Source organism: Nelumbo lutea, chromosome 1 (genome assembly GCF_056320005.1).
Source record: "Nelumbo lutea isolate HS-2025 chromosome 1, American lotus-T2T, whole genome shotgun sequence".
Taxonomy (NCBI): domain Eukaryota; kingdom Viridiplantae; phylum Streptophyta; class Magnoliopsida; order Proteales; family Nelumbonaceae; genus Nelumbo; species Nelumbo lutea.
In genome coordinates, this window is record NC_142684.1 from 206,321,191 (window position 1) to 206,340,819 (window position 19,629).

At 36.4% G+C, this 19,629-nt stretch overlaps 1 protein-coding gene across 1 annotated transcript; it reads left to right on the forward strand.

Moving 5' to 3' along the window:
• Positions 1–10,714: 10,714 nt before the first annotated feature.
• Positions 10,715–12,656, forward strand: LOC148880574 (cyclin-U4-1-like). Its single transcript, XM_088962532.1, has 2 exons — positions 10,715–11,273; positions 12,123–12,656. Exons 1-2 carry the CDS (start codon positions 10,939–10,941, stop codon positions 12,397–12,399), a joined length of 612 nt encoding a protein of 203 aa, XP_088818658.1. The 5' UTR covers positions 10,715–10,938; the 3' UTR covers positions 12,400–12,656.
• The last annotated feature ends 6,973 nt before the right edge of the window (positions 12,657–19,629 follow it).

Below are 19,629 nucleotides of genomic sequence, written 5' to 3' on the forward strand. Positions count from 1 at the left end.
CAACAATTGTTTGTTTTTTAATTTTCTATGTGTAACACTAAATTTTATTGTGGGCTATGTGGGCCCATTCCCTTCTCTGATCAAATTATGCAGTCAGTATCCAAAATCCATTGTGTTGGTAGTCAGGATCAGAATTGATAGGAGGGTACCTGTCTGATAGATACTGATAGCCCCAATTTGTATAGCTAAAAACAAGAATGGCATCAGTGAAAGAGAGCGTCCGGTCATCAGATTCAGGTGGATGAATCTGATTATTGTATCCTTTACTACAAGATGGCCCATCAAAGAAATGGGCCCACTGATGGACGGCCCAGATGGGTTACTCTTTTTGTGGGGAAAGGACGAGGGACATAGGGAGGATGATCACCTTTACTTCCCAAATCCCAATGTCTTGCCCCCTGCATTCAGTGGCAGAGCAGGAATGTATATATTTTCAAACACAGTGCCAACTTGTCTCCAACCTAATTGGGCTTATTATGGAGCGTGTCCCCAATAAAACAGGAAACATAAACACGTGAAGACAAGCTCTATAAAATGGATCACTTATTGGGCTCATCCTCCACAATGATTCCCACTCTACATTTCTTCTACCCAATAGTGCCAAGTCAGCACCAGAAACAGCCCATATGCGTAGGCCACACCCCAAGCACATGGGATCACAATTCCATTGATTGGGCCTTGTGTTTGGTGCCCCCAAGAATTTTTTGAAAAATTCTTGATTAGTACTCTCTATGTTTAGTGTTGGTTTCCCAACTTTAAAATACGACAATTCATTATTCGAACTTTTAAAACGTGACAATCTAGTATTTACCATTAATATGATGTTAATATGTCGTTAAGTGATATTTGAAAAAGACACAAATGCCTTTTAAGTGTTATCAACCATCTAAATGTTGACAAAAAATTAATAGCCCCAAATTCTTGCCTCTTCTATTCAACAAAGTCGGGGTCACGTTTGAGTAGGCATTTTGATGACTCCAACTTTCTTAAATAGAAAAAGTAAGGATTTGAGACTAATATTTTTTTTGTCAATGTTTGAATGATTGATAAAGAAAATTAAATGACATTCAAAGGACATTTGTATCTTTTTCAATTGTCACTTAATGACTGGTTAACAACTAATTAATGGCAGGTACTAAATTATCATGTTTTGAAAGTTCGAATACTAAATTATCGCATTTTAAAAATCAGGAACCAAAATAACACTAAACCCAAAATACAAGATACTAATGGAGAATTTTTCCCTTTTTTTTTCAAGAAATTAAGACAACCCAAATGATTAGGAGATCCAATGGCGGGAGATGCCTTGACTTTGGCTTAAAGAATGAACTAGGTAGGGCCTTCTAATGCATTTAGTCCATAGAAATTCATCTTGTGGCTTATAATATTCCATTCATTGATTCATTAAACCCTAGCAACATAGCCAAAATTAAATATAAAAAAAAGGAAAAGGAGACTGAACTTATATACGTAATACAATCATTGATTTTGTATCCAACATACACTACATACCCACTAACATGTGTTGCAGGGTCCCACTTTCATCATGCTTAACGCGCAACGGCTTGAGTAGACCACCCCCACCCATTGCAACGTGTCATGACCCCATTGGTCTAAATTAAGGACTTAGGTTTTCTGTGATCTTGCCACAGACCCACTAACATGTGTTGCAGGTTCCACTGATTGAGGCCACCCCACCCATTACAACGTGGCGTGACCCCATTGGTCTAAATTAAGGACTTAGGGTTCCCGTGATCTTGCCCATGTTAAGAGTATATCGGTGCTTATATTTTGTGTTTACGAATGTAGGCTTATAGAAGGACCACTTATTGGCCCTAGCTCCTCATTCATTTATTATTTTTAAAATTTATTTTGTTTCGGGGATGCCCTAATTTAATTGGGAAGTTAGATGTGCAGCGAAGTATGTTAACATGGACACCACATGAGCCAAGGGATTTGTGCGTGCCGGTGCCATTGACGCGCTTTTTTCTTTCCCTAATTTTCTTGCTATACGCCGAGATCCCAAGTCTCACAACCACGTTTACAGCTTGGCATCTGCTCACTTTTCTTTTCCTCAATTGCCCCTCTTTCTTAATCCAAAATTACCAAATTATAAATTACTTTTTTAAATTAATAGTGTGTTTGGACAACATGGTTAGTTTTGTTTTTGAAAACAAAAACAACTGCCACATCATCAAAAACAATATAATTTTGCTAATGTGGTAGTTTTAAAAAAAAAAAAAAACAAAACCATCAATGTTGTCAAACACCCCCTAAGATATAGTGCTTATATCTTAACCATTATTTTATTTACAGGTTCGAATATGATGTCAGAAAGATATAATATCAAAAAAACTTACAATCAATCAACTAGCATCATAAAAATATTAACCAATCAGATGAATTGTGATTAATCAAAGCCTTTGGGGCATCATAGATTTTCCTTTTATTTACTAGATCTTAAATTAGTGGGATCTCCTCTAGCTCTAGTATTGGTTATTGGTTAGAATCAAAGAATTATGTCCTAACAACAAAGGTGGGAACATGAATGAGGCAAGATAGCAGGTATACTTCCAGCATATGAAGGGATAAGATATATAGATAAGGACTTAGAGACCAAAGAGTTGAAGCAATCGACTCACAGATTTGATTCCAGCTAATCTTCTCCAAAAGACATTAATAAGAGAATAAATTATGTATTCTTTCTTCTTCAATTGTACTCATCAATAAGTTGTACCAATATTCCTTTTGTGAATGCTACATAGGCGCCCTTGTACTAAATTCTAAAAATATATTATGATCAAGGTTTCAAAGTATCGGTCTTGCAAATTAAATAGTATTTTTTATATATATGTTGGGAAACATTCAGAAAATGCATAGATGTGATGAATAATCAAAATATACATGGATATACTAGAAAAATTTACAAATGTTAAACAAAATACTCGAAATATGATGATAAATTATTACATTAAACACCCGGATGACAAGAACCAAGAAACAACTATGAAGTAATACATTATTTACACAAATGAACCATTAGTTGGTTGATTTTTTTTTTTTTTTGGTAGAAAATTGTTGATCACCACAAATAAAATATAGACAATTGGTAAATAATATATTAAACTGTTTATATATAACTTTTTGCAAATTTCTATATGTATTAAACCATCAATTTGTTATTATTTATTTTAAATTGAATTATCAATTAGTAATCACAGAAATTTATACATTTATATCTGATAAAACATATTTATTAGTTCCATGAGAATAGTAAAAAAAATCAATATATGATAAATTCAAGACACAAATCATGCCCAAGTGCAACTGATAAATTTTAATTACTAAAACAATGATTTTGTATTTTATTTATTTTTATTTATATAAATTACCAACGATGTAGAAAATCCTATTTTTGATATAAAGTTTTTAATGCATCAATGGATTTTGTAGTTCTAAAATAGATCCATGTATGGTTCTTTTATACCATCAACATCATGCAAACATAAGAAAAAAATTGCAGTTTTTGTTAATTTCCTTAGAAAAAACATCCATTTTTTTATAAGTAGAAACATCATATATAGTTTCAACAAAAGATCAGCACATCCATTTTATGTTGAGAAATTGGTCTTATGTATATTTGTATATGGAAAGTTTCAGAAAATTATCATATGTTCTCCTCCATTTTATGTATGTTAAGTCAGACTGATATATTCCTAATTTGTTTGTCCCTCTGAATCCTCAATTAACAAGGGGATATTGGTCCAATCATGACGTGCCACGCGAACCTGATATATGGGTCCCACATGGTAGAAGCCAATACAGCACACCATGGCTGGACCAGTATTTGTACAAATTGTACTCTAACCTTGCCATCTATTACGAATTACGACACAAATGTGTCAGAGAAAAAAAAATATAGGCCCCGTTTGATTCGTGGCAATAGGGGTTTAGAATCGGAAACAAAATGGGTTATTTCGATTTCAACTGTTTGGTTGGGTAGAATCAGAATTCCATTCTTGTTCTTGTTAGAATAACATTCCCCCATTTGAGGGATGGCCATTTCCTACCCCTCCAGAATGAAATTCCTGTTAATTCTAATTCCCATTTTCATTTCTATTCTTGTCTGAACCAAATAAATTATGGGAATTGACCATTCCGATTCTGAGTTCAACTACGAACCAAATGGGCCCATATTTCCACTATTCAACAATACAAAAATGTGGCGCCCTTCTCTTATGTAGGGATGGCAATTTCGTGAGAATTTTCGGGTATCTGACCCATCTCGATCCTAATATGACCTGTTTATGAAAACCCTATAGGGTTTGGGACAGGTTTGATATTTTAGATTAAAACTCTATAGGGTTTAGGATGGGTTTGGGTTTTGACTTTAGGGTATCCGATACCCAATACCTCGGATACATAAATATGAATCTATTATATTATATATCGTGTACAAATTTATAAATTTTAAGTTCTAAGATAATTATTCTATTATTAATATTTTATTTGTATTAATTTTTTGGGATTAAAATCATCATTTGATGTAAATCTGGATTTGATAGATTGTTTATTTCATTTAGTTATAAAATGCTAATTTTAAATATTGTTTTCTTTTTTAGTTGGAATTGCTAATCATATGTATGTATTGATTGTTTTGATGAATACAGGAATTAATAAAATCTATTTTATTTCATTAAATAACATAAACTGTGAGATGGCTTAGTGGCTTAAAGTAGTGCTAAGAGATTTGATGCTATCATTAATTGATCTAGGTTCAATTTGCACTATAACCATTAAAAAACTTTTTTTCAGTAAAAAACATATGGTCAAGGGGTTTAATGGGTGGGATTGAATTTAAAGAATTTGGAAAATTGAGAGGAAAAATTAAATGAATTTGAGATAAATTTGGAATCAGAGATACATAGACAAATTCGAAAATAAATAGAACAATTTACACAAATACCCTACCCGTTGTCATTCCTAGCCTTACGCCCTTACCCCATGCATGCACCATGAATGACATGATATTATAAAAAAAAAAAACCATGAATGACATGATTTAAAATCCTAAAGTAACTTACATTAATCTTTATTTATCATACAATAGGTGAATAGAGATTCCCTTTGAACCAGTGCATTATGTCTTTTGTACAGGAAATTGAATCCCATTTTAAAATAAAGACTAATTAAGTCCTTTGAAGTGCAAGAAAAAGTCATCTTTCTCTCTCTCTAAGTTGGACCCAATTTTGGGCTCCAGTAGATTTGGTACCCATGCGTAAACGTTAAGCATTATTAACACACACTTAATTGGAAATTGCAAGCTGGTTTTGTGTGGACAGCCACCTGGCTTTGTATCAGATTTAGGTGTTTTCTTCAGACACCTTCATTCAATTCAATTTATTCTAAATCAAAAAGGATTGCGATCTAGCGAGGATACAGCTTGGAATCTGCTAAACAAAATGCTAAAAGATCGGTCTCAATCAAGCTATCTACAACAGTCTTATAAATCAAGATGGTCCATCACATGATTTGTCTTTCTCTAAGCATATATTTTTTACTTTGAGAAACATATAACCATGCTCCACCACAAGTAGTGCAAATTAGTCACGGGGATCACTTACTAACAAATTTACTCTCGTTCAATTTTGTTAAGATTATTATGTTTGGTTTGATGGTAAGAAAGAAAGAAAGAAATAAAAAGTTGAGTGAAAGTTCTTTTAAGAAATTTTATAGGATTCTTAAGCTGTGTTTGGAAATGATGCAAATATATAGAGTGTAAAAGGGTTTATATAAATTGTAAAGTTGGGTTAGTTTTGTACTGTCTAATTTACCTTCTTACCAATATGCTTCTTTTTATTAATAGCCCACTTGAATGCAAATTTACTTATTTTTTATTGATATACTTTTATATCTTATTATCAATATAAATATGCATTGTTGTCATTTATCAATACATAAATGTAATGTTGTCAAACACAGACAAAAGTGAACCCGAGTACAAATTTATCCTAAACCGGGATTTACACTCCATTTGCATCGTTTAAAATGCAGCCTTAAGTGCTTTCCCTCAACTTTCTGTTTTTCATTTTTTTTATCAAACCAAAAACAGTAGGAATAAGAGAGAAACAGAAAGTTGAGGAAAATTTCTCAAAGATTTTGTAAAAGTCTTTAGAATTTTCATAGGATTCGAAGAGCTTTCCCTCAACTTTATGTTTCTCTCTTGTTTTCGGCCAATGTTGAAACATATATTTAATTTTAGCTATTATTTCTGCCCCTTTTATAGACTAAAGAGGGTTGTTCACTTGTTGGGCATCTTAATCTTTTATTTTCATTTTTTACATTTTGTGATTTTGTTTGGTATTATTGATTCGTTAGTGCATACATATGCATCATCAGATCACAAGTGAATATTGGTTAATAGTTGCAATGATGTAAGGGATCCCGAATTATTATTGGGTCATAAAATCCAAAAACAATGAACAAAAATAAATTCTTATTATTTCTCTTGATATATAGGTCGGATCAAATCAGATTTCATTTGGATGCAAACTCTCATTTATTGTAATTCATTGTATGTGGATAACATTTACATCAAATGTCTAGAGAGAGATGATTGGATCCACAACCCACCAAATGCTACAGCCGCACACCTGAAATAATTTTAATTTTTATACAAGTCTGTGTTTGATTTCTATATCTATATGATATTTGATTTGGTTTTGGTACAAACTACAAAAGTTAAATCAAAGTATCATTATCATTTTAGAGATTGGTTTTTAAATAAATCATAAAAGTTGATATCCCAAAGTATCATGTCATTTTAGAGGCTAATACTTATATATTTATCCTTTAATACTCGTATTGTGCACGTATGCCATTCATGAGAGATATTCTCAATGTATAGCTACAATGTCTTGTCAATAGGGTGTAGAGATGTGATTTTGGATGTATCAATATCATGGCTTTAAAAATCAGATCGGAAATGGAACTATTTTGACCCCAGGTTTTTAAGACAAACAGTCTGACTGTTTGGTCCAAAGCCTGATTGAACAGTTCTGGGAACAAAATTGGAGCAAACTCATGATCAGTACTCAATTTAACCGGTCTAATTAGAATTGTTTACGGATTCGATTGGGTCAGTTTAATAGAGTTTTTTCAACCAACTCGACCTGGTCGGGTTACTAAAAGAGCAAACCGAAACTGACCTATCATTAAGCAAAATCGGCCCAAACATGAAGTATATGGTTTGGATTGGTTTGGTCAATTTGGCATTGTTTGTGAACAAACTTATATTTGGTGTAAAATTTCCTACTCGGAAAAGGAAAACAATCCTAAAGACAAAAGTAATTCATATTTAATTAATGTTTTATTGTTCTTTAATGTTAAAATTAAGTAACTAACTAGAAAGAATAAACTAGGATAAGGATTACCTAGTTAAGGAAAGACTAGGAAATTAGAAACTAACTAACTCGATCTGGTTTACTTTCGGTTTTCATGTGCGAAAAACCAAAATCGAACCAAATTATCGATTTATCCCTCTTCACAACCCAAAACCGACCGGTAGTGAAGAAAAACCGACCAAATCAGGTTGGGTCGGGCCAGTTTGGTCAGTTTGGCATTGTTCATGAATAGCCCTAGGTCCAACCATCTGGTTCGGTCCAGTTTTCAAAACCATGATCACTATAACATAAAGAGAAACTGAGATTTTCTAAACAAAAACAACTTTCACATCAGCTAAAATAGACTACAAAATAATGTTTCGATCCACTCGGAATCTACTACCCACAAAGTGTTTCCACATCCCTACCCACAAAACACCACCACTAAGTATTAGGGGTGTCAATTGGACTGGATTTGATCCAATCTGGTCCAGTCCAATGTGAGTCCATTACAAATGGACTTGGTCCAATCCAGTCCAATGAATATTTTGGACCATTTTGGACTGGTCTAAAGATTGTCCAATCTGTTCAAATTCTTGTTAATTTAGATTGGTTTCAACTCAAACCTGGTCCATTGACACCTATGTTCTTATTTTCTATCAATGGATCAGATATTGACTCAATCCAATATAAACTCATTATGGATGGACCAGGTCCAATCCAATATGTCATATTGGTCCGTTCAGTCTATCCAAATTCAATATGTCTTATTGGTCCATCCAATTCGTCCAAATAGATTTTGATTTGAATGGAGTCAAACCCAAAACCGGTCCATTGACACACCCTACCAAGTATTGAAAACTTTTAACCCATGAATGTCAAGAAAATATTCTCAATGCACAACTGTAATGTGCTGGGTTAGATATGTAAGAAACATATTGCGGGTAGCAGATCCAAAGCCTGTTCGAATCAGGTTTCATGAGTTATTTAAATTTATGTCTTAATTAGTAATAGTAACTATTGATGGGTTGGTCATTCGATCGAGTTAGAGTTTGGTTAAGACAATATTAGACACCCATCATACAACTCGTCTTAATCCTTAAGACCCTTAACCACTGCACTGAACGGTGAAGCCCTTAACGGATATCTGACCCATGAAAAGGTCTATTTACTATTTAAACTTTAAAGAGTTCAGATCTATTGCATTTGATTGTGTTTACAGTGATTCACATTTTTATCTTGAAATAAGATGATAATTATTAAGCTGATTAAGAAATAAGAAGAAGAAGAGGACTCTATCAAAAGCCTAGAGCACGGGTAATGGTATCTGAGTTTTTCTCTAGTTTAGCAGCTCAACCACCGAGTCAAAGACCGATTTTAAAACACTAACAATAAGCCCATATTTACCCAAATGAAGTTAATTATGGCATAAAACCTGGTAAATGTTATAAGTTTGGAAACCAAGGACCGGACATGGAAGTATTATGGGACCAGTTCTTGGGTTGAATGGTCATCATTCGATTTGAACAAACAATTTGTTATGACTTAAAAAAAAATTACATGGTGTTTGAAAGTGCGGGTGTTTTTTGGGATCGATTTTTAAGAAAAAATGTCTATGTTTCCAAGACTCGTTTTTCACAAAATTAAAAAATACTTCTGCCACATAGGCAGTGAGCAACACTATGCTGTTTGATAAGGTGATTTTCATCACCGTTTTTCATGTATGTACTGACAGGTAAGCACCACATAGGATACACATCAGTCAACCGTTGGGGGAACGGTTCATCAATGCATGACAGGTAAGCACCACATAGAATTTGACGTTTCATGCATCGATGGGGTCTTGATTTTCGAGACATGCCTGATTTTTTAATAATTGGTTGAACCAAACAATGAGATACATGGGCATTTCTTGAAATGCCTATGTAAATCCGACGTGGCACTGTTTTTTGAAAAACAGCCATGGTTCCAAACATCCCTTTAAAGATAAATAAATAAAATAAAAAACAGCCAAAACCGTTATCTAGATTGACAGTCGGACCACCTGGGTCAGCAAATTGCTGACTTGACCAAAAAATGATTCTAAGATGAAATGGAACCTATTACCTAATCAATTTCTGGGTCAATCGGTCCAATCGCCTGGTCCGATCGGGCTTTCAAAACCATGTTGGAAACACAATGAGTCAACTCGAACATCAAGTAGATTCCTGATAGGAGTATTTCAAACTCAAGTGTTAATCCCCAAAGAGAAAATTTTTGCAATTATATTGTTTTTTTTTTAATTTAAGGGGCACTATTTTTCTGCGTATTATTTAGCGGCTGATGACCATGAGCTCGCTCAGTTTGCCATTAGGAACAGTCGCTCAATAACCCAGTCTGTCCTTCGCCTTCCTAAGTTGGGGGCGTTGTAGAACACATTAACACTTAACTAATTACCGGTATCCAGGAGTGTTAAAAGAATGGTTTTAATGTAATTGTAGAAGTGAACAGGGGTATTTGCATTATTTCAATTTTCAAAGAAATGTGTGGGGACTGGGGACTGAGGTATGAGAATGCGATGCGAGGATGCAGCACGCACAGACAATGCGGAGGATATCTGTACTTTGCCATTGCCAGCATGTCTATTGTCTCGTTAAGACTTAAGAAGACGGAACTCCACCATTAACCTTTTCTTTTTCCGTAATTTCTCGTCTTTTGCTACTATAATCCTTTTCCCACAAATACCCCCATCATTTTACACATAGACTACCTACAACTAACTCTTCTTATTCAACCAAAATTAGACTACAAAACCCACTGATCTCCTCAATCTTTATATAATTAGAAAGCACAAAACTAACCGGTTTTAAATAGAAAAAAAAAATGTAAGAAATAGTGTCACCATCCAAAGAGGGTCCTTCATGTTAGGGCTGCCAATTCTCCAACCATCCAATTGTGTGAGGGTTTATTTTGATTCCAATCAAACGTTCAAAGTGATCCTTCAACGAAATTTAGTAAGTATTTTGGTTTATTAACTAAATATTTGTATTTGATTTGTTTTCAAAACCAAAAAAAAAAAAGTAATAATGCCAATCGTTTATAACAAGTAGGTGTCACGCCTAACTAACTATTGGGAAAGCGGCGATAGACCGTTCACATAAATCAAAGCCAATTTGTATGAATATCTATGTATACCTATCATCATCTTTGACAATAACATAACACAAAAGGCCTACAAAAAAAAATACACGCTGAGATAATTGCCAACTAATCACATTTCCCCATTAACAAATTCCAATCAATCACATTCCTTCAGATGCAAAGAAACCTAGAATCTAATCAAGCATCGGAAATCCTTCTCACTTATGGAGTCACAAGTTCCAAATGCAAGGCTATTTTAGTAATTCTAACGACTACTAACGACCACCTTCCGGTAAATAGCGGCTATTATATATATTTGAGACACTACTTCTCGTTACTTGTCAAGGCAGCTAAGAAGAAGAAGAAGAATAAGAAAATAAAAGGAAACTTTAGAAACTGATTTCTGCAACTCTGAAACAGCAACAGCAATTCATCAATGGCGGAGCTCGAGAGCCCACATGTTATGCCCAAGGTCATCACCTTCCTCTCGTCTCTGCTGCAGAGAGTGGCGGATTCCAACGACGTCAACCGCCGATTAGAGACGCAGAGGATCTCCGTCTTCCATGGTCTCACCCGACCCACCATCTCAATTCAGAGCTACCTCGAGAGGATCTTTAAGTACGCCAACTGCAGCCCTTCTTGCTTCGTCGTCGCTTATGTCTATCTCGATCGGTTCGCTCAGAGGCAACCCTCGTTGCCTATCAATTCGCTCAATATTCATCGGCTGCTCATCACCAGCGTCATGGTTGCCGCCAAATTCATGGATGACATGTAAGTTGCTCGATACTCTTCCTTCTGTTTCTTCGTTTTATTTTACTGGGTTTCAACTTTCACGAGTAGTTTCAGCTTTCATAGCCGGATTCTGATTTAACGGGGTTCTGGGTTCGTTTTCTTGTGTGTGCTCTGGTTTGCCGGAAAACGATTTTTCTCTGTGGGTTTTTTAGATAAATCTTCATGGAAGGATTTGGGTTGCTTTGAATTGAAATCTGTTTTTCGATCTGATCGGAGTTTCCAGCTTTTTCAGATGAGGAAAAGAAACCGATGAGATGGAAATGCAGAATTGCAGCTTTCTGTTATCTAATTTTGGTGTTTTGATCTTTCTTTATTGTCACCTTTTTATGAAAACGAGGTTTAAGATTTCCTTATTGGACGAAGCCTGAGAAAAAAAATATATTTAGTAAGAAGAACAGCCAAAGAAACGAAGAATCCAAGGTTGACTAACATGCACGGGGCAGACCCGCGCATGTTAGTCGCACCGATTATGAAACAAACAACCAGCGGTTCACCGCCAGGGAGGGAGAAAGACAACCATGTGAACCTCCCCATCTTTTATCAGACAGGGACACCTAAGATGCGGTAAGGCTGTCTGCGAATGGCAGCCCTGTAAATTCCATTGCAGAGCTTTCCAATTTCTTTTAATTAATTAAATTTCTTGGGCTCAACGAAAAAAACCGTACAGCTCATACAACACTGATGTGCTCTGTGAGGTTGACTTGAGGGTGACATTGTAATTTAAAATGGGGACGAAAACAGCGTTTATTTTGTTTCTTCTCTATTGGAATTTTCCTATCCAAAGTAGTTCCAATTCTGACTTTTTGCTTTTGATTTATGATTTTTCAGGTACTACAACAATGCCTATTATGCTAAAGTTGGAGGAATCAACACAACAGAGATGAATTATCTTGAAGTGGACTTCCTTTTTGGGTTGAGCTTCCACTTGAATGTGACACCCAACACCTACTACACCTACTGCTCCTACCTCCAAAGAGAGATGTACATTGAATCTCCTCTAAGTTTGGTAGAAACTCCTCTAAACTTGGTTAGATCTTCAAAGCTCCATTGTTGCTTCAATGAGGATGATTCCAACCACCAACAACAACAACAACTAGCTGTATGAGGTTTTGATGCCTGATTTATATATGTTGGAGATAGAAATTAGAAACCCTCTCTCTCTCTCTCTCTCTCTTTCTCACTCTCACTCTCATAACCCATGACCCTGTATTAAATCTGTTTGTTTTTGTCCTTTTCTATTTTGGGTTTTCCTTTTTTGTGCTTTGGACTTCCGATCAATGGGTATATACAGGTGGGAATTCTTCTTTACAGTCTGGATGATGTCACTAATTTCCCATGTTAGATACTTGGTATTATCCATCATTAGACTCTCCTTTTAGCTATGTGGGTGGCATTGGAATTGGATAGTTAATAGTAGTAACTAATCTTTGGAAAAGATAAATAACGAGTAAAAAGAAAAAGTTTTGTTTGGTTACTTTGGTAGATGACAAAGTTAAAGTAAATTGGATAGAGAAGACAACCCCTTGTCTCTTGATTGTTGTCCGCATTCTATTCTATATAAGCTGGGGACACTGCACATGTGCTAGGCAAAGGTGTTATGGTTGTCAATCTCTCATAAAAATCACTCCCATCCACTGTCTGTGAAGCTTTTGTCTGTGGTCTCATTAGTTGAGAGATGTTTGGGTCACATTTAATGGCTCCTTCATATATTTATTGTTCGAATAAGATACTACTGCTGTTCTTTTTGGCAACACTAAAAAGTTTTAAGATTATCAAACTCAAGAACATGCAAAAGCAAGCAGCTTATCACTTCTGACTTTCACAGCTTCCAATTATCTACATTTGGCGCTTTAATTCCATTGCTGCAGAAGACTCAGCAGAAGGCCAAGAGCTCAGCCACTTTATCCCACACAGATGAAAACAGCACTCCTGTTCAGGAACACCCACTGATGGCTCGTGGCTCCAGAACATGGTCCCCACGACCAGACCCCAACTGGTGTGGTGCAAACCCGTGACACTGGCCTAGATTTGGGTACAAAACCCAAGGAGCTAGTTTGGTCATTTGCCCCAAATTTGTGTTAACTAAGCATGGTTTATTATGGAATAATTGGAGTGAAGTGAAATGTGTATTTGTGCATTTGTTTTTTTAAGTGACACACCACACACCCACTTCACTGGTCACTAATGGGTACTTTCTACGGTCGTACCTACACATTGCATCCAGCTATCAAGACTCACCCACCGGCACCACTTGATGGGTCCAAGTCGGATAGTTTGTCCATTGATCATTCCCTCAGGCTTCAAGACAAGCATCAACTACTACACCCTTTTGAAGGACTTGAATTGTATTATTTGTTATCCCTCACCACCACCCCCTTCCCATTGCCATTTGGGAATTATAACGAACAGTTGCTTTCCTCTTTGAATGGACAAGCACAATGTGCTGACCCGTCTGCACAAACCAAACTGAGAGGCTATGGCTCAATGTGGGTTGGAGGCCCACTACTCGAATGGTCATGTTCATGTCTGTCTCTGAGACTGTCGAGAGTCGAGAGCTGAAAATTGAGCAGATTGGACCCCGTTCAAGGGACCTCACTTGACCCCTAGACCTATTCAGTAGGAGAAATAACCAATCAATCAAATCAAGAATGAAGTCCTTATAGAAAAGCGTAAAAAAACGAATGAAAAACAAAGTAAAATATAAAAGTGAAAGATAGCATTCATTGATAAAAAGAGGTTATAACCAACTGAGGAGTGGTAGCCCAGTTGGTGCATTGCATGAATTGTTCTAGGGATGGTGCTGTTTCGAATTCCATTATTATTAAAGAAAAGAGATGTTGATGTACCCTAAGGGGGTGTCAGGCAGTTTTTGAGTCGAATTCAGGATGATTTCGTGAGGATTGAACCCGAATTTAGTATGATTTTGTGAGAACAAAATCCAAATTCAGATTATATGGGTGCAACTATCGTGTTTTTGAATCGAAGCAGCACCCGGACAGGCTGTAATTGATCAAACTTTTGATTTTTTTTCTTTCTTGGTTGTCTAGTCTCTGCTCATATTTTGCTCTTAAGGGAGAGTTTAGACATTCTCTTCTGTTTTCTGACCATTTTGGGAGATTCTAATTAATGAAGCATCCACCACAACCCCATGAAAAACAGTCTTCAGGAGTAATTGTTGAACTTTATTACTGTTTTAGCTTGGTGTGGGCGGAGTCTTGGCCCATCCCAAAGCTTTAAAGGGTCGCTTCGTGCCCCAGAGCCCACATCAATCCTCAAGATCCAACACTGGATAACTACACTATGAGGCTCGTTTGGGAGGGCTTCAGCAATGATTGAGCCACTTCAGAGTTCTAACAAACTACCCAAACTAGTTATACCAGATTGATTTCTCAGCTGAATGCAAGCATTTTATGGCTTTCTGGGTTTTTCACCAAACATAACTTCACAACTATGCATGGGATTTCCAATTGGTTCCCCAATAAAGCATTGACAATAATCAGATAATCCCCTTCAACAAAGATCATGATTTAAAAAACCAACCCGGTAATAGAACTGCTTTGACCACCGATTCCTGGGTCAATGGTCTGATTGTCCGATCCGATCTAATTTTCAAAACCATGACAAAGGTGATGATAACGGATTTGGCCCTCCAATGATATTGTGACACATGGCACCTCGGAACAACTAGGTGACACCCCGAACCACTTAGGCAACAACTTGCCTTATCCAAGTTGATGGTGTCCCACCTGGTACCCTAGCACAGGTCCCGACCTGGCAGCTTGGCACAGGCGCAGACTTGGCAACCTGCGAGACGTGCTCATCGACAAATTCGACGTGCATGTCCTAACACTCCCACGATCCTTGGAAATTGGCACACGTGTCGAACGATCCGGAGGGTGGTCAACGTGCATGGCGGTTACCTCAGGGAGTCTCAGACCACTTAGACGACTTCTCAGAAATCTCGGATGCGGTGCATGAAGCCCACGCCAAACAATGCCTATATAAAGGCACCAACCCCAATGGCATGGGGGGGGGGGGCAAGTAAGCATATTCTAGCTCTCAGGCTTTGTGATTTTTAGCTCACAGTCTACTATGAGAATATTGACTTAAGCATCGGAGCGACCTCGCCAGGTTAGCCACCATGGGTCCTCTGACATTGGTTCCTCGTAGGTCCCTAAAGAACTATGAAGCTCAACAATCAATCTAGCTCGCCACCAGCCAACTCGTTCCTCTGGTCATCTCGACACCCAATAGGCAGCTCGGCACTCTGGCCAGCTCATCACCTAACCTGCCTAGCTCGGCCCAGTCAGCTCGTCATCTAACCTACTTAGCTCGGCCCAGTCAATTCAGCACCTAACCTGTCCAGCTCGGCCCAATTAACTTGGCACCTAATCTGCCCCTAGATTGGCCTGGTCAACTCGGCATCCAGGCCCTCATCCAACAAAAATTCACTTCGGCCTCTGAATCATCAACCACTTAGAAGCATACCAAATGACGAGGTACCTAACACAAAAAATTAATTCATCAAAAAAAAATTGATTCAACAAAAGGTATTAGAATATTCCACCTTGGGACAGAGATATATATACCTTAATGGAAAAGCTCCACCTTCAACCTCAATTGGTTTCAATCTTCCATCTCTTATTGGAATTGCACATGCAGCAATAGAAGGTCCCAATTCATTTCTAGCAATGGCACCCCCACCACAAGTTTCATGAGAATGTTGTTGAAGTAATGAATGATAAAGGACCATGCAGTTCCTGGTTGGATGCGAGAGATTTCCATTCCTTGAGCCAATAAAAAAAAAAAAAAAACAGACAGAGCTCCAAGGATCAACAAAACTTTCTAATGGAGAGTGAGGAACCATGCATATTGAGTATTGTGACAATGAAATAGCGGCATGGGGTCAATTGATTTTTGGGTTCCAGACCACAAATAAAGAAAGTAGGGTCGATATGATTGCTTCATTTAGCACAGCAGGAACTAATAAAACCTTGAATAGACATCACCACAAAATAATGGATTACAGGAGGTGGGAGTCCATTGAGTTTCCAAACAAACTCATGATAGAGACAATACAAGGTCAATGATGAATTGACCGCTTCATAACAAAGCTCCCTGTAAAGTTAAGAGGGGAGTGACAACCGACAGTGGCAAGATGTACAGAAAATGGAGGTGCAATCAGCATTCATTTTATATTGCTTTCGGTTCGGGCCTTCATACTGGATCCATTTAAATTTTGACAAAAGTAGGGTGATCACGGTTCTGTCTTTTTTAACTGAACCGGTATTATCGGTTTTTAGAAAACCAGTAATTAAAACCGAATTGAAGTTAATCGGTTAACCGGTTGATCAGTTAGGTTCATCGGTTTTTGTTTTTTTAATTTTTACAATATATATTATAAAAATATATACAGATATAATAAAAAATTATAAATATATATTTATATAATACATATTTATTAATTTATAATATATAAAAATATATAATATAATATATATATATATAAAATATATAAAAATATATGTATACCGGTCGGTTCAGTTAACCATTGATTTTCTATATTGGTTAACCAAAATCGAACCAATACCTTCGGCTTTTTAAAAATACCAAACTGATCAATTCAATTAACTGGTTTTTCGATTGGGTTTTGATCGATTCAATCTTTTTGGGTGTTTTTTTTGTTCACCCCTAGACAAAAGCCATTGGGCCTTATTATGAACACCTATATATTATCCATTCCCTTTGTTGAGTGGATAGAGAGTGGATTCCATGGAGGACCTAAATTTAGACCAAAGGACCCAAATCTGATGATGGTAAGAGATATGAATATAATGAACTCCTAGGTTTTTTTTTTCATTATTAGAATAGTCAAAATATTTCATAAAAAAATGAAGAAAAAAAATAAATTTGCTAATTTTGTCCTAAATCAAGGTCCTGTTTGGATAGACTTTTATAAAGTATTTTCGTACTTTTGAAAGTACAAAAGAGCGAAAAACATGATATATTGTTTATTTTATATACTTTATATTTTTGCTTTCATACTTCTTAAACATTTAGTTATTATGTCTTTAAACACTTTCTTGGTCATTTTTGTTTTCCACAGCCCGAAGTTCAAAGCAAAAGCTTATCCAAAGGAAGCTTCTGGAAGCCCATGATTTTTTGAAGAATTGTATTGAGTTGATATTCAATGTGTTTTCCTGCAATGTAAGGATTAGCTAATTGCGATGGCAGTTCAGCGGGCTATGCAACCAATAATAATGCTCCACGCCAATAATCAAATATAGGGTAAAATACAAAAATCTCCTCTAAAGTTTCTGTAATCATAAAAACCTCCCCTATAGTTTCATTAACTTTAACAAAAACCTCCCTTTAAACTTTTAAAGAACTCATATAAAAACCTTCATTCCGTCACTGATCCAGACAGAAAATGTTAGATTGATGCATTAATATTTTTTAAATACCCATTTTACCCTTTTATAAATTAGTTTACATATAATTTTACTAAAATACCCATGTTTCGTGATTGATGGTCTCTTTGTTTCTCTCCAAAGAGTTAGGAAAGAGGTTTCTGCAATTATTTCACAATTATCTTCTTGCTTAGTCTTGCCGAGCTTTCGTATTTGCTCACTTGGTTGGCAATCCCTACCAAACATCTTGCTCAATCGGTTGTTGTTTTCTCTCAGCATTAGAAACAATCAGCACATGTTAGCAATGGGAATGGGAAAAAATAGAGAAAGAAAGAAGAATGACAAGCATCCATAAAATTACATGGTTTCCATTTCCATGTTACCAGAACCACTTCCATTTGTTATGTGAAATGAAAAAGGTGAGAGTCAGTTGCTCTCATGTTTTATGAAACCACCAAAAAAAAGAAAGAGCAAATCATCCCTCACCTTATCTACCAAATCGCCACTTTCATAAATTTGTGGATACTTTTGAATTAAAATGAAAGATATTTCCATCAAAAAAAGGTAGTAGAAGCTGAAAATCTATAATACTACTAAAATAAGAATTTATTATGAAAGAATGCACCTGTGAGATAAAGAATTAAGAACTCGGTCAAAGAATTTACTTTTCTGAGGGCATCAAGACACTAGGCGCATCCAGAAAATGGTGAGTTTTGTTCCAAATTATTTACAGCAGCCGTAGGTGAGCTGATCTGGTGGAGCCAAATTCCACAAACAAAGAATCGCATCGCACGTTGAATTTGGATGAGGAATGTGAATGTTATGACTCTAGAGCGAGCTCTAAGTGAGTTGACACTCTTTTGTAAATCATCCGACATCATTGGACTTGACGTCGGCGTGGTCGCCAAAACTTGAAGTGCTAACCTATCATGTGCTGTAAAGAGCCAATCTACAAGAACTGGACAACAGTGGCTACGGTTGAGGTTGTGACCGCATTTTTCACTAACGCCGCCGAAGAGCTTGTCGGAGAGGTCAAAGATGGCATATCTATGCTTCTATTTGGACAGGAAAGGCGAGAACAATGTTTGTAGTGGAGAAGTCACTAGGTTTTAGAGGTTGCTAGGGATTGCTCTAAAAATCCGACGGGATTACAGCGATGGATTCAGAAAGAAGAGAAGTTAGAACGTTAAGCAGGTAAGTGCAATAATGAAGTCAAAGGATATTTTTTGTGCATTTTCAAAGAGGGCTATAAAAAGGATAAAATAGGTATTTTAGAAAAACAATGCATTGATCTAGCGTTTTTTGTCTGATCAGTGACGGGAATGGGGTTTTTATCGAATACTTTAAAAGTTTAAGGAAAGTTTTTGTTAAAGTAAAATTATAGGGGAGGTTGTTATGATTGTCAGAATCTTTAGGGAAGCTTTTTGTATTTTACCCTACAATATATGGGACCTTTTACAGTAGGGTCCATGACTTTATTTCTGATGTGGAACATTATCATTGGTTCCACAGCCCACTAAACAACCATCATGTTCTAATTAGCATTTTACATTGTTTTAGCCTTAGGACTCTAGTCTAGGTCCGTTCAAAACTTAACAAAAATCCCAATCCAAGCCCACCAAGTTGCACCTCTACTTGCCCTAGGAATGTAAATTAGACTGACTTGAATTGGGCTTTTGTTAAAATTTGAATGGGCTTGTCCTGAAGGCCCGAGCCAACCCAAGTTGAACCCTTAGAATTACAGTTAGGGGTGCAGGGCGGATTGGCCCGAGTCAATAATTTATACAGTTTCGGGCTTGAGCTTCGAATTAGGTTCATTAAAATATTGACAAAATCCCAACCCTAACCCACAAAAGTTGTACCCCTAGTTACAGTCGTAGATGGGCTGAAACAAAAGATAACCGATAGTGGAAAGGCATCATACC

Excerpts from the sequence above, each read along its gene's own strand:
- LOC148880574 (XM_088962532.1), top strand. The coding sequence starts at position 10,939 with ATGGCGGAGCTCGAGAGCCCACATGTTATGCCCAAGGTCATCACCTTC. Across the intron at positions 11,274-12,122 it reads GCCAAATTCATGGATGACAT|GTACTACAACAATGCCTATT; the intron begins GTAAGTTGCTCG and ends ATGATTTTTCAG.